General features: G+C 38.0%; 1 protein-coding gene across 5 annotated transcripts in view; it reads right to left on the bottom strand.

Moving 5' to 3' along the window:
• The window catches only part of LOC103220469 (regulator of microtubule dynamics protein 2), a 106,499-nt gene that overhangs the window by 85,438 nt on the left and 7,239 nt on the right, over positions 1–13,822 (bottom strand). For all 5 annotated transcript variants that reach the window (XM_073022925.1, XM_073022926.1, XM_007970917.3 and 2 more), the window contains one exon: positions 12,174–12,641. In XM_073022925.1, coding sequence (XP_072879026.1) covers positions 12,174–12,641 — 468 coding nt within the window. The remainder of the gene's footprint in view (positions 1–12,173; positions 12,642–13,822) is intronic.

Below are 13,822 nucleotides of genomic sequence, written 5' to 3'. Positions count from 1 at the left end.
TCCGATTACGTGGTCAATTTTGGAGTAAGTACGATGTGGTGCTGAGAAGAATGTATATTCTGTTGATTTGGGGTGGAGAGTTCTATAGATGTCTATTAGGTCTGCTTGCTGCAGAGATGAGTTCAATTCCTGGATATCCTTGTTAACTTTCTGTCTCGTTGATCTGTCTAATGTTGACAGTGGAGTGTTGAAGTCTCCCATTATTATTGTATGGGAGTCTAAGTCTCTTTGTAAGTCTCTAAGGACTTGCTTTATGAATCTGGGTGCTCCTGTATTGGGTGCATATATATTTAGGATAGTTAGCTCCTCCTGTTGAATTGATCCCTTTACCATTATGTAATGGCCTTCTTTGTCTCTTTTGATCTTTGATGGTTTAAAGTCTGTTTTATCAGAGACTAGTATTGCAACCCCCGCTTTTTTGTGTTCTCCATTTGCTTGGTAAATCTTCCTCCATCCCTTTATTTTGAGCCTATGTATGTCTCTGCGTGTGAGATGGGTCTCCTGAATACAGCAGACTGATGGGTCTTGACTCTTTATCCAGTTTGCCAGTCTGTGTCTTTTAATTGGAGCATTTAGTCCATTTACATTTAAGGTTAAGATTGCTATGTGTGAACTTGATCCTGCCATTATGATATTAACTGGTTATTTTGCTCGGTAGTTGATGCAGTTTCTTCCTAGCCTTGATGGTCTTTACATTTTGGCATGTTTTTGCAATGGCTGGTACCGGTTGTTCCTTTCCATGTTTAGTGCTTCCTTCAGGGTCTCTTGTAAGGCAGGCCTAGTGGTGACAAAATCTCTAAGCATTTGCTTATCTGTAAAGGATTTTATTTCTCCTTCACTTATGAAACTTAGTTTGGCTGGATATAAAATTCTGGGTTGAAAATTCTTTTCTTTAAGAATGTTGAATATTGGCCCCCACTCTCTTCTGGCTTGAAGAGTTTCTGCCGAGAGATCTGCTGTTAGTCTGATGGGCTTCCCTTTGTGGGTAACCCGACCTTTCTCTCTGGCTGCCCTTAAGATTTTTTCCTTCATTTCAACTTTGGTGAATCTGGCAATTATGTGTCTTGGAGTTGCTCTTCTCGAGGAGTATCTTTGTGGCGTTCTCTGTATTTCCTGGATTTGAATGTTGGCCTGCCCTACTAGGTTGGGGAAGTTCTCCTGGATGATATCCTGAAGAGTGTTTTCCAACTTGGTTCCATTTTCCCCGTCACTTTCAGGCACCCCAATCAGACGTAGATTTGGTCTTTTTACATAATCCCATACTTCTTGCAGGCTTTGTTCATTTCTTTTTCTTCTTTTTTCTTTTGGTTTCTCTTCTCGCTTCATTTCATTCATTTGATCCTCCATCGCTGACATTCTTTCTTCCAGTTGATCGAGACGGTTACTGAAGCTTGTGCATTTGTCACGTATTTCTCGTGCCATGGTTTTCGTCTCTTTCATTTCGTTTGTGAGCTTCTCTGCATTAATTACTCTAGCCATCAATTCTTCCACTTTTTTTTCAAGATTTTTAGTTTCTTTGCGCTGGGTACGTAATTCCTCCTTTAGCTCTGAGAAATTTGATGGACTGAAGCCTTCTTCTCTCATCTCGTCGAAGTCATTCTCCGTCCAGCTTTGATCCATTGCTGGCGATGAGCTGCGCTCCTTTGCCGGGGGAGATGCGCTCTTATTTTTTGAATTTCCAGCTTTTCTGCCCTGCTTTTTCCCCATCTTTGTGGTTTTATCTGCCTCTGGTCTTTGATGATGGTGATGTACTGATGGGGTTTTGGTGTAGGTGTCCTTCCTGTTTGATAGCTTTCCTTCTAACAGTCAGGATCCTCAGCTGTAGGTTGTAGCTGTAGGAGATTGCTTGAGGTCCACTCCAGACCCTGTTTGCCTGGGTATCAGCAGTAGAGGCTCAGTTGAAAATGCAGAAATCGCCGGTCTTCTGTGTCGCTCCCGCTGGGAGTTGGAGACTGGAGCTGTTCCTATTCGGCCATCTTGCTCCGCCCCCCCCCAGGGTTTCAAGCACAAAACTGGGTGACTGTTTGGGAAGATACTAAGCTAGCTGCAGGAATTTTTTTTTTTTTTTTTTTTTTTTTTTTTTTTGTATCCCAGTGGCACCTGGAACACCAGCAAGACAGAACCATTCACTCCCCTGGAAAGGGGGCTGAAGCCAGGGAGCCAAGTGGCCTAGCTCAGCGGATCCCACCCCAACAGAGTCCAGCAAGCTAAGATCCACTGGCTGGAAACTCTCGCTGACAGCACAGCAGTCTGAAGTTGACCCGGGATGCTCCAGCCTGGTGGGGGAAGGGGTGTCCACCATTACTGAGGCTTGAGTAGGCAGTTTTCCCCACATAGTGTAAACAAAGCCACCAGGAAGTTCAGACTGAGTAGAGCCCACTGCAGCACTGCAAAGCAGCTGTAGCCAGATTGCCTTTCTAGATTCCTCCTCTCTGGGCAGGGCATCTCTGAAAGAAAGGCAGTAGCCTCAGTCTGCGGCTTACACATAAAACTCCCATTTCCCTGGGACAGAGCACCTGGGGGAAGGGGCAGCTGTGGGCGCAGCTTCAGCAGACTTAAATATTCCTGCCTGCCAGCTTTAAAGAGAGCAGTGGATTTCCCAGCACAGTGCTCAAACTCTGCTAAGAGACAGACTGCCTCCTCAAGGAGGTCCCTGATCCCTGTGCCTCCTGACTGGGAGACACCTCACAGCAGAGGTCAACAGACATCTCACACAGGAGAGCATCTGGTTGGCATCTGGCAGGTGACCCTCTGGGATGAAGCTTCTAGAGGAAGGAGCAGGCAGCAATCTTTGCTATTCTGCAGCCTCCACTGGTGATACCCAGGCAAACAGGGTCTGGAGTAGACTCCCAGCAAACTCCAACAGATCTGCAGAAGAGGGGCCTAATTGTTAGAAGGAAAACTAACAAACAGAAAGCAATAGCATCAACATCAACAAAAAGGAAGACCACACAAAAACTCCATCAGAAGGTCACCAACAACAAAGAACAAAGGTAAATAAATACACAAAGATGAGGAAAAACCAGTGCCAAAAGGCTGAAAATTCCAAAAAACAGAATGCCTCTTCTCCTAAGGATCACAACTCCTCGCCAGCAAGAGAACAAAACTGGACAGAGAATGAGTTTGACGAATTGACAGAAGTAGGCTTCAGATGGTGGGTAATAACAAACTCCTCTGAGCTAAAGGAGCAAGCTCTAACTCAATGCAAGGAAATCTTGATAAAAGGTTAGAGAAATTGCTAACAAGAATAACAAGTTTAGAGAAGAACATAAATGACCATGCATGACCTGATAGAGCTGAAAAACATAGCACAAGAACTTCATGAAGCATACACAAGTATCAAAAGCCAAATTGATCAACCAGAAGAAAGGATATAAGAGATTGAAGATCAACTTAATGAAATAAAGCGTGAAGACAATATTAGAGAAAAAAAGAATGAAAAGGAATGAACAAAGCCTCCAAAAAATATGAGACTATGTGAAAAGATCAAACCTACATTCAGGTGTACCTGAAAGTGATAGGGAAAATGGAACCAAGTTGGAAAACACACTTCAGGATGCTATCCAGGAGAACTTCCCCAACATAGCAAGACAGGCCAACATTCAAATTCAGGAAATATGGAGAACACCACAAAGATATTCCTCAAGAAGAGAAACCCCAAAACACATAATTGTCAGATTCACCATGGTTAAAATGAAGGAAAAAATATTAAGGACAGCCAGAGAGAAAGGACGAGTTACCCACAAAGGGAAGCCCACAAGACCAACAGGAGATCTCTCTGCAGAAACTCTACAAGTCAGAAGAGAGTGGGGGTCAATATTTAACATTCTTAAAGAAAAGAATTTTCAACCCAGAACTTCATATCGAGCCAAACTAAGCTTCATAAGTGAAGGAGAAATAAAATCCTTTATAGACAAGCAAATGCTGAGGGATTTTGTCACCACCAAGCCTCCCTTACAAGAGCTTCTGAAGGAAGCACTAAATATGGAAAGGAAAAACCAGTACCAGAAATGGCAAAAACACACTAAAATGTAAAGACCATCCACACTATGAAGAAACTGCATCAACTAATGGGCATCAACTTATGATGCCAGCTATCATCATAAGGACAGGATCAAATTCACACATAACAATATTAACCTTAAATGTAAGTGGGCTAAATGCACCAATCAAAAGACACAGACTGGAAACTGGATAAAGAGTCAAGACCCATTGGTGTGCTGTATTCAGGAGACCCATCGCACATGCAAAGACACTCATAGGCTCAAAATAAAGGGATGGAAGAAGAAGATTTACAAAGCAAATGGAAAGCAAATAAAGCAGGGTTTGCAGTATCAGTCTCTGATAAAACAGACTTTAAACCAACATACATCAAAAAAGACAAAGAAGGGCATTACATAATGGTAAAGGGATCAATTCAACAACAAGAGCTCACTATCCTAAATATATATTCACCCAATACAAAAGCACCAAGATTCATAAAGCAATTTCTTAGAGATATACAAAGAGACTTAGACTCCCACACAATAATAGTGGCAGAATTTAACACCCCACTGTCAATATTAGACAGATCAATGAGACAGAATATTAATAAGGATATTCAGGACTTGAACTCAGCTCTGAACCAAGTAGACCTAATAGACATCTACAGAACTCTCCACCCCAAATCAACAGAATATACATTCTACTCAGTGCCATGTAGCACTTATTCTAAAATCAACCACGTAATTGGAAGTAAAAGACTCCTCAGCAAATGCAAAAGAATGGAAACCATATCAAACAGTCTCTCAGACCACAGTGCAATCAAATTAGAACTCAAGGTTAAGAAACTCACTCAAAACCACACAACTACATGGAAATGGAAAAACATGCTCCTGAATGACTACTGGGTAAACAACAAAATTAAGGCAGAAATAAATAAGTTCTTTGAAACCAATGAGAACAAAAATGCAACGTATCAGAATCTCTGGGACACAGCTAAAGCAGTGTTTAGAGTGAAACTGATAGCACTAAAGGCTCACAGGAGAAAGCAGGAAAGATCTAAAATTGACACCCTAACATCACAATTAAAAGAACTAGAGCAGCAAGAGCAAACAAATTCAAAACCCAGCAGAAGATGAGAAATAACTAAGATCAGAGCAGAACTGAAGGAGATAGAAATCAAAAAAATCTTCAAAAAATCAGTGAATCCAGGAGCTAGTGTTTTGAAAAGATTAACAAATAGATAGACCACTAGCCAGATTAATAAAGAACAAAAAAAGAGAAGAATCAAATAGACACCATAAAAAATGATAAAGGGGAGCTCACCACTGATTCCACAGAAATACAAACTACCATCAGAGAATACTATAAACACCTCTATGCAAATAAACTAGAAAATCCACAAGAAATGGATAAATTCCTGGACACACACACCCTCCCAAGACTAAACCAGGAAGAAGTCAAATCCCTGAATAGACCAATAACAAGTTCTGAAATTGAGGCAGTAATTAATAGCCTACCAACCATAAAAAGCCCAGGTTTAGATAGATTCACAGCTGAATTCTACCAGAGGCACAAAGTGGAGCTGGTACCATTCCTTCTGAAACTATTCTAAACAACAGAAAAAGAGGGACTCCTCCCTAACTCATTTTATGAGGGCAGCATCATCCTGATACCAAAACCTGGCAGAGAAACAACAAGAAAAAAAGAAAATTTCAGGCCAATATCCCTGAGGAAGATTGATGCAAAAATCCTCAATAAAATACTGGCAAACCGAATCCAGAAGCACATCAAAAAGTTTATCCACCACGATCAAGTTGCCTTCATCCCTGGGATGCAAGGCTGTTCAACCTACACAAATCAGTAAACATAATCCATCACATAAACAGAACCAACGACAAAAACCACATGATTATCTCAATAGAGACAGAAAAGGTCTTCAATAAAATTCAACACCCCCTCATGCTAAAAACACTCAATAAACTAGGTACTGATGGAACATATCTGAAAATAATAAAAGCTATTTATGACAAAACCACAGCCAATATCATACTGAATGGGCAAAAGCTGCAAGCATTTCCTTTGAAAACTGGCACAAGACAAGGATGCCCTCTCTAACCACTCCTATTCAACATAGCACTGGAAGTTCTGGCCAGAGGAATCAGGAAACAGAAATAAAGGTATTCAAATATGAAGAGAGGAAGTCAAATTATCTCTGCTTGCAGATGACATGATTGTATATTTAGAAAACCTCACTGTCTCAACCCCAAATCTCCTTAAGCTGATAAGCAACTTCAGCAAAGTCTCAGCTTACAAAATCATTGTGCAAAAATCCCAAGCATTCCTATAAACCAATAATACAGAGTCAAATAATGAGCAAACTCCAATTCATAGTTACTACAAATGGAATAAAATACCTAGGAATCCAACTTACAAGGGATGTGAAGGACCTCTTCAAGAATTACAAACTACTGTTCAAAAAAATAAGAGAGGACACAAACAAATGGAAAAACATTCTATGCTCATGGATGGGAAGAATCAATATCGTGAAAATGGTCACACTCTTCAAAGTAATTTACAGATTCAATGCTAATCCCATCAAGCTACCATTGACTTTCTTCACAGAATTAGAAAAAAACTACTTTAAATTTCACATGGAACCAAAAAGGAGCCTGTATAGCAAAGATGATCCTAAGCAAAAAGAACCAAGCTGAAGGCATCACGCTACCTGACTTCAAATTATACTACAGTAACCAAAACAGCATGGTACTGGTACCAAAACAGATATATAGACCAGTGGAACAGAACAGAGGCTTGAGAAGTAACACCACATATCTACAATGATCTGATCTTTGACAAACCTGACAAAAACAGCCATGGGGAAAACATTCCCTATTTAATAAATGGTGTTGGGAAAACTGGCTGGCCATCCATATGCAAAAAACTGAAACTGGACACCTTCCTAAAACCTTATACAAAAATTAACTCAAGACAGATTGGATTAAAGACTTAAGTGTAAGACCTAAAAACCATAAAAACCCTAGAAGAAAACCTAGGCAATACCATTCAGGACATAGGCATGGGCAAAGATTTCATGACTAAAACATCAAAAGCAATTGCAACAAAAGCCAAAATTGACAAATGGGATCTAATTAAACTAAAGAGCTCCCGCACAGCAAAAGAAAGTATCATCGGAGTGAACAGGAACCCTACAGAATGGGAGAAAATTTTTGCAATCTATCTGTCTGACAAAGGGCTAATATTAAGTATCTACAAGGAACTTAAACAAATTTACAAGAAAAAAGCAAACAACCCCATCAAAAAGTGGGCAAAGGATATAAAGATACTTTTCAAAAGAAGACATTTATGTGGCCAACAAATGTATGAAAAAAAGCTCATCATCACTGTTCATCAGAGAAGTGCAAATCAAAACCACAATGAGATATCATCTCACACCAGTTAGAATGGTGATCATTAAAATGTCAGGAAACAACAGATGTGGGGAAATAGAAACACTTTTACACTGTTGGTGGGAGTATAAATTAGTTTAACCATTTTGGAAGACAGTGTGGCAAGTCCTGAAGAATCTAGAACTAGAAATACCATTTGACCCAGCAATCCCATTACTGGGTATATACCCAAAGGATTATAAAGCATTCTACTATAAAGACACATGCACACGTATGTTTATTGCAGCACTATTCACAATAGCAAAGACTTGGAACCAACCGAAATGCCCATCAATGATAGACTGGATAAAGAAAATGTGGCATATATACACTACGGAAAACTATGCAGCCATAAAAAAGAATGAGTTCATGTCCTTTGCAGGGACATGGATGAAGCTGGAAACCATCATTCTCAGCAAACTAACACAGGAACAGAAAACCAAACACCACATGTTCTCACTCCTAAGTGGGAGTTGAACAATGAGAACACATGGACACAGGGAGGGGAACATGACACACCGGGGCCTGTTAGCAGGTGGGGAGTATGGGGAGGGGTAGCAGCATTAGGACAAATACCTAACATAGATGACGGGTTGATGAGTGCAGCAAACCAACATGGCACATGTCTACCTATGTAACAAACCTGCATGTTCTGCACGTGTATCCCAGAACTTAATAAAACAAAAAAGGAGCAAAAACATGATGACCTAAACATCCATCAACAGGGAAATAAACTAAGGTATATTCATTCAAAGGAATGCAGCATAGCAGTTAAAAAGAATGAAATAGTTTTATGCATATACATATCGACATAAAAAAACTCAAAAAAATTTATTGCAAAGCATGTTACCAAATGTGTGTGCCATATAATGACATGTATGTAAATTTTAAGAACAAAAAACCATTTATGTCTTGTTTATATAAAAGTGCACATGCAGGAGAAACATTACCACTTTCAAAGGAAGAATGCACACCAACTTCAAGATGATAATTTCCCTGAGAGAAAGGAGTAGAGTGGGTACTTCAATTACATATGTGATGTTTCATTTTTTAAAAGATCAGAAGTAGAAAACAACTTTGTTTTGCAAATTTAGACAACTATAATAGCAAGGCATATAAACCACCACACAATGAGCTTCTTAATCTCTGTTTATCTCCATGCTTTTAACAACTGAAGTTCCACATTAAAACTGACTTGACAGGAGCAAATAATGGTAAGAGTAAAAACACAAATGAGCAAAAAGCACTGTCTATATTTTTGGCTCATGAAAGTGAAAGTTGAGTTTCAAATAAAACCTCAAAAACCTGTAACTGTCTGTGGTCTTACTTTCATCATCATTCTCTATTATTTATGAAGTAATATTATCTAAGGTAATACATAATATGCCTGCTACTATGGTATTCTGGGAGTGGATTCGTGGGGTTTTGTTTTCTTTTTGAATAATCAGTACTGTTTCTGTTGATACTATATGAGGGTATCATATGAACCTGACACTAAATGAAAATACATAGGGCAAGAAAAAAAGAAAAAAGACCCATATGGTCACTATACAACCCTGAGTCTAATTTTGAAACTCATCTATTCTTCCTAAAGCTCACAGTGAACTGAAAGAATAATGAATTTGTTACTTTCAACTGGAATAAAAGTTAACTTTTTAAAAAGATGTTTCCAAAGCTTCATATAATATTGTAATTCAAATAATAGTTTTAGAACCATAGAGTGATAAAGCAACATAAGTCAAATATGGCAAAGAGAGGTAGGAAGCTTAAAAAATAAAATGAACTGAAAAGTTGTCAGAAATCACTCAAATTTAAATGAAAACATCAATGTGAACTACAGACCTTAAGAGTATATTTTTTACCGTGTCCTCAAAGGGACCCAACCAGCGTCTGATACCATCCTCCCTAAAAATAGTACTCCCCCATATACCCAGCTTTTGGGGTTGAATACTATTCTAACTGAAAGAAACTGATGCTGCCACAGCAGTAGCTGATTCTGTCTTGGAGTGACAAAAAAATTAAAAAAAAAAAAAAAGTAAAAACGTGATTACCAAGAAGCAAAGATGCTTTCCAAAATGTTAACACTAGTGCTAAAAAGGACACAAACTTAACAGACCCCTCTGAGGGCCACCTTATGAGAATTTGACCATTGTTCATCACCACCATACCTAGAAGAAAATCAGCTGAGCCCCAGAAAAGGCATAAATGCATAGGTCCATAACAATACTTGTGTACTAAGAGACAGCACACAAGAGATTCTAACGGTTACAGAAAATATGTTCAACTGATCTACCTAAATTTCATGAGTCCTCCACTCAAGTTTTTGTCAACAACTAAGGATAGAATTTGATATCTTTCCTTTCTTATGTGAAACAAATAGTATCAGAAAATTGTGGCTGATATCCATTTTTTGAAAAGAAGTAAAAATCTTCAGGTACCTATTGTAAAAGAGAAATGTTACATATGGAACATGTCACTGTCACTTAATGTTTTAATTTTTGCTATCAAGGACACTTGTGTAGCAAGAGCACATCCCACCTTAAAAGTGGGAACGAGAGTATGACTCTATCTCCCCACGGCCAGTCTTCAGTCCCACAGGAGATTATAAAAAGACAGGCAATCTAAAATTTACACAAATATACTTTACAAAAACCTTGTTTTTTAAAAATATTTTATTTATTTAAAGTTAGTTTCTACATGCTTATTTAGAAAGATTTCACATCTAAATTTTTTGTATCTTATTCCTTTCTCAAAAAAATCCAAATTGTTTGTCTGCTTGTTTTGTTTATTTTTCTAAAGGAGAGCTAAACAGGAAAAAGCTTCTCCCCTTCTTTACTGAGTGCCATTTTCTGTAATATAGTCCAAGGCACTGGGGATGTACTGCGTCTACTCTAGTATTTTATTGCTAACAAAGGCACCTAGGATCAAACAAGAGGAGGGAATGTCTCTCCTGACATCAGTCTTAAAGTTTTGACATGTCTAGTTTTTTCAACTAGTTGTACATTACTGTCATTCATAAATTTCACAAATCCTTCTTGAATCCACATAAAAAATCTGTGCCTACACCATTACTTGAAATTAAGTCCCATAATTATCTTCTTTATACTTGTCCTAAATGAATCCTAAACTTATCAAAGTTTGCCTCTTTTTCTAGAATTTTAGAACTTCTTGAATAAGCCTATGCTCAACTTAACCCGTGTCTTTTTAGATCGAAAGCCATTCACCCTTTTGGTCTACATTCCTTTAGCATAACTGGATTTTTTTCCTCTCAGTCTAGCGGATCTCCTCTGGTTAGTCCCTAGTTCCATTAGGTCTTTTCTAAGATGCAATTGCCAAAACTGCACACAGGACACACGATGAGGAAATACTACAGATTTATGTACAGGTAGGATAACCATCTGGTTTGTCTCTGATAACTCTCAATGATGCTCAATGCTATGTTGGGATTTTTGTTATTATTAGAGTACTAACCTGCTGTTTTCTACATCCATAATAAATAAGTACTAGGTCTCTTTTCTGAGTTACAGTTTCAAATGATTTAAGATTATTTTAGATTCCTTCTGAATAGTTCCCTTCCCTATTTTAAAACCAGTCAACAACTTTTTGTTGCTGTTCAAGAACACAAATTTTTTAGATCTTCCTAGAGCTATCATTTGTGGCTCTGCCCTGTTTGAAAACTATTGAGAGTCATTGTTCTAGTTCACTTACAAAGAGGCTAAACAATTCCAGTCCTAGCACTGATGTCAAAGACCTGATCAACTATTTACATTTTTTAATCTATGAAATTATGCTTTTATCCCTAGCACCTCCCTCTAGATCCTTTGTTTCCTCCTTCCAGATCCCTTCTCCCAATTCCATGGTAATTTAGCAGATCATTCATTCATTCAAGAAATCTTTACTGGCATCTACTCTGTGCTAGGCACAGAAATAATGTGTTAGGACTACAACAATGAAAACACAAGGTCACTGCCCTCAAGAATTTCAGGCTGTATCATATTCACTAGGGCTCCTTTTTTTACCTGCCTATTTTATTCCTCAAAAACACTAGTCAGGCACAATTTCTTTATTCACACATTACTTGCTTTTCCCTAAAAGAATATTTGTTGATGTTTCTGGTGTTAGAATTCAATGGATTAACCCATGCAAAAACGAGACAGAATCACCTATATATTCTCAAGTCTTTTTTGACCTGCATTACAATTCAGTAGCCAGTAGCCCAAATGGCTATTTAAATTTAAATTAATTACAATTAAATACAATTACAACTTCAATGAAATGAAAGAAAACTTCAGTTCCTCAGTTGCATTAGCCACATTTCAAGTGCTTTGTGGCCACAGGGGGCTAGTGGCTACCATATTGGGCAGCACAGACTTGGACCATTTCCATCACTGCAGAAAGTTCTTTTGAACAGGAGTAGCTAGAGAATTCTCACCTAAGGAGTCACACAGTGGCCACATTAAAACAATAGGTTATACACTTCGGCAAATAATTACTGCCTTCCTCAATATTCACATAATACCACCTGCTACAAGTTATTTATATTCCTTTGGTCAGTATGGTCTAAACTAGCTTAAATACTGACTACTGAATATGACTGTAATTATAATCTAAGTCAAAATATCACTCCTTTTCACTTTATGTGAGCAGCAGAATACATGACTGGAATCCATAATGAAAATACCTAAATAATAGTAATAATGATAATAATCAATTCAACATGAGAAATATCTTAAAGAAACTTACCCTCCTTCACTTTCTGCTTCCTCTGAACTATTACTTGTTGCTGAACTTTGAATTGTAGGGAGTCTTCTTTTTCTTGCTCTGTGCTGAGGGCTTACCTTATGAACAGTTATTTTCCCTCCAAGTTCATCTTGTATATATTCCTCCAACTTTGGAACAGTTTCTTTAAGAAATCTGATTTCCTCTTTGAGTTCTTCCATATTTGTCAGTAATTCGTTTAACTTCTCCAGTATCTGAAGTTGCCTTTCTTGAAAGATCACTGTTGTTCCTTGGTCATTATGTATTTCATCTTGCAAAGTTATTGAATTAAATGTATTATCCAGAGAAAGAAATTTAGGTAACTTCATTGCTCTCTCTGGTTTACGGACCTTGTGGTACCACAAGAGCAGCAAGCTGATTCCAGCAGTGCCCACCATGATGCCTAATATCAGCTCTTTGTTTGTGGAATGAGGCATTTCTTGGTTTTTGTTTCTAAAATTAAAAACATAAATGTAAATGACTCTTTCTGTATTTGTCCAAGACAAAAATATAGGTGCTTTTTCAATCAACAAAAGCCAAGTTTACATCACAAAAATCACTCTATGCCTATCACAGGGCTTATAAAAAGTAGGACAATTGCCCAAAGGATGGGAAAGGACAAATGGAAGTATACTGTTGTAAGAATCTTAGATTACAATGAAGAATTATCATATTAAGTTAAAGATGCAAAACCACTAAAAAGCAAACCACTAAAACAACCACTAAAAAGTAAAAAAAAAAAAAAAATCCAAGGTGATACATAATAAGCCAATAATAGAGATAAAAATAGAACACTAAAGATACTCGCTTGGTCCAAAAGAAGGCAGGAGAAGGAGAAAAAAGAACAGATGGGCAAATAGAAAACAAATAGAAGAGAAATTATGCCATTATTAAGTGGGCAAATGGTGCCAAAAGATCAAGAAATAACAGTTCTTGTTTGCCAACAGAAAAGACCCCATAAAAAGAAAAGAAAAATTGATGAAGTAGACATACAGAAAACTGCATAGCAATCAACTTGAGAAGGCAAAGGAGGTGGACTCTATTGTACAAGTACAGGAGTTGACCTTTGATGGGAACATAAACCATTCATTCATAGTCATAAAAGGCAGATTATGTGAGCAGAGATTTAGGTAGGTGGGTAGATGCAGTGCTGGGAGGTTATGCAAGCTCTCTTTGATGGCTTCACTGTTCTAAGTGAGATAGGAAGCAAAGTAAATAGCTGGGAGTGAGAACTGGGGAAGAAATATCAGTAAGATGAAAATTCTGAATTAGGTTGTATACCCGAAATTCACCATCCTCTGCTATATATCCTATGATTCCACATATTCTATCAAGCATTGTTTCTTACACTTTAAATGGCCAACTAAATGTAATGTTTCAAATGCTTCCTTGGTGGTCTAATGGTCAGGATTTCTGGGCTCACAAATGCCCTATGGAAGAGGGTCTGAGAGAACAAGCAGCCATAATCTATTTCTGAAAAACCTGCTTAAAAGAATGTCTTTGGATTCCTATTTTACTGGATTATATGCCTGGAACACAGAAAGTATCCCGTTTGGATGCTCTACACTTCATTACAGGCCTAAGTGTCAAAGAGAAGGATTGACTTTAAAATAATCTTCCAGAAATTACCTCAG

Source organism: Chlorocebus sabaeus, chromosome 14 (genome assembly GCF_047675955.1).
Source record: "Chlorocebus sabaeus isolate Y175 chromosome 14, mChlSab1.0.hap1, whole genome shotgun sequence".
Taxonomy (NCBI): domain Eukaryota; kingdom Metazoa; phylum Chordata; class Mammalia; order Primates; family Cercopithecidae; genus Chlorocebus; species Chlorocebus sabaeus.
The sequence above is the reverse complement of the archived record's forward strand: the minus strand, read 5'-3'. Positions and strand labels throughout refer to the sequence as shown.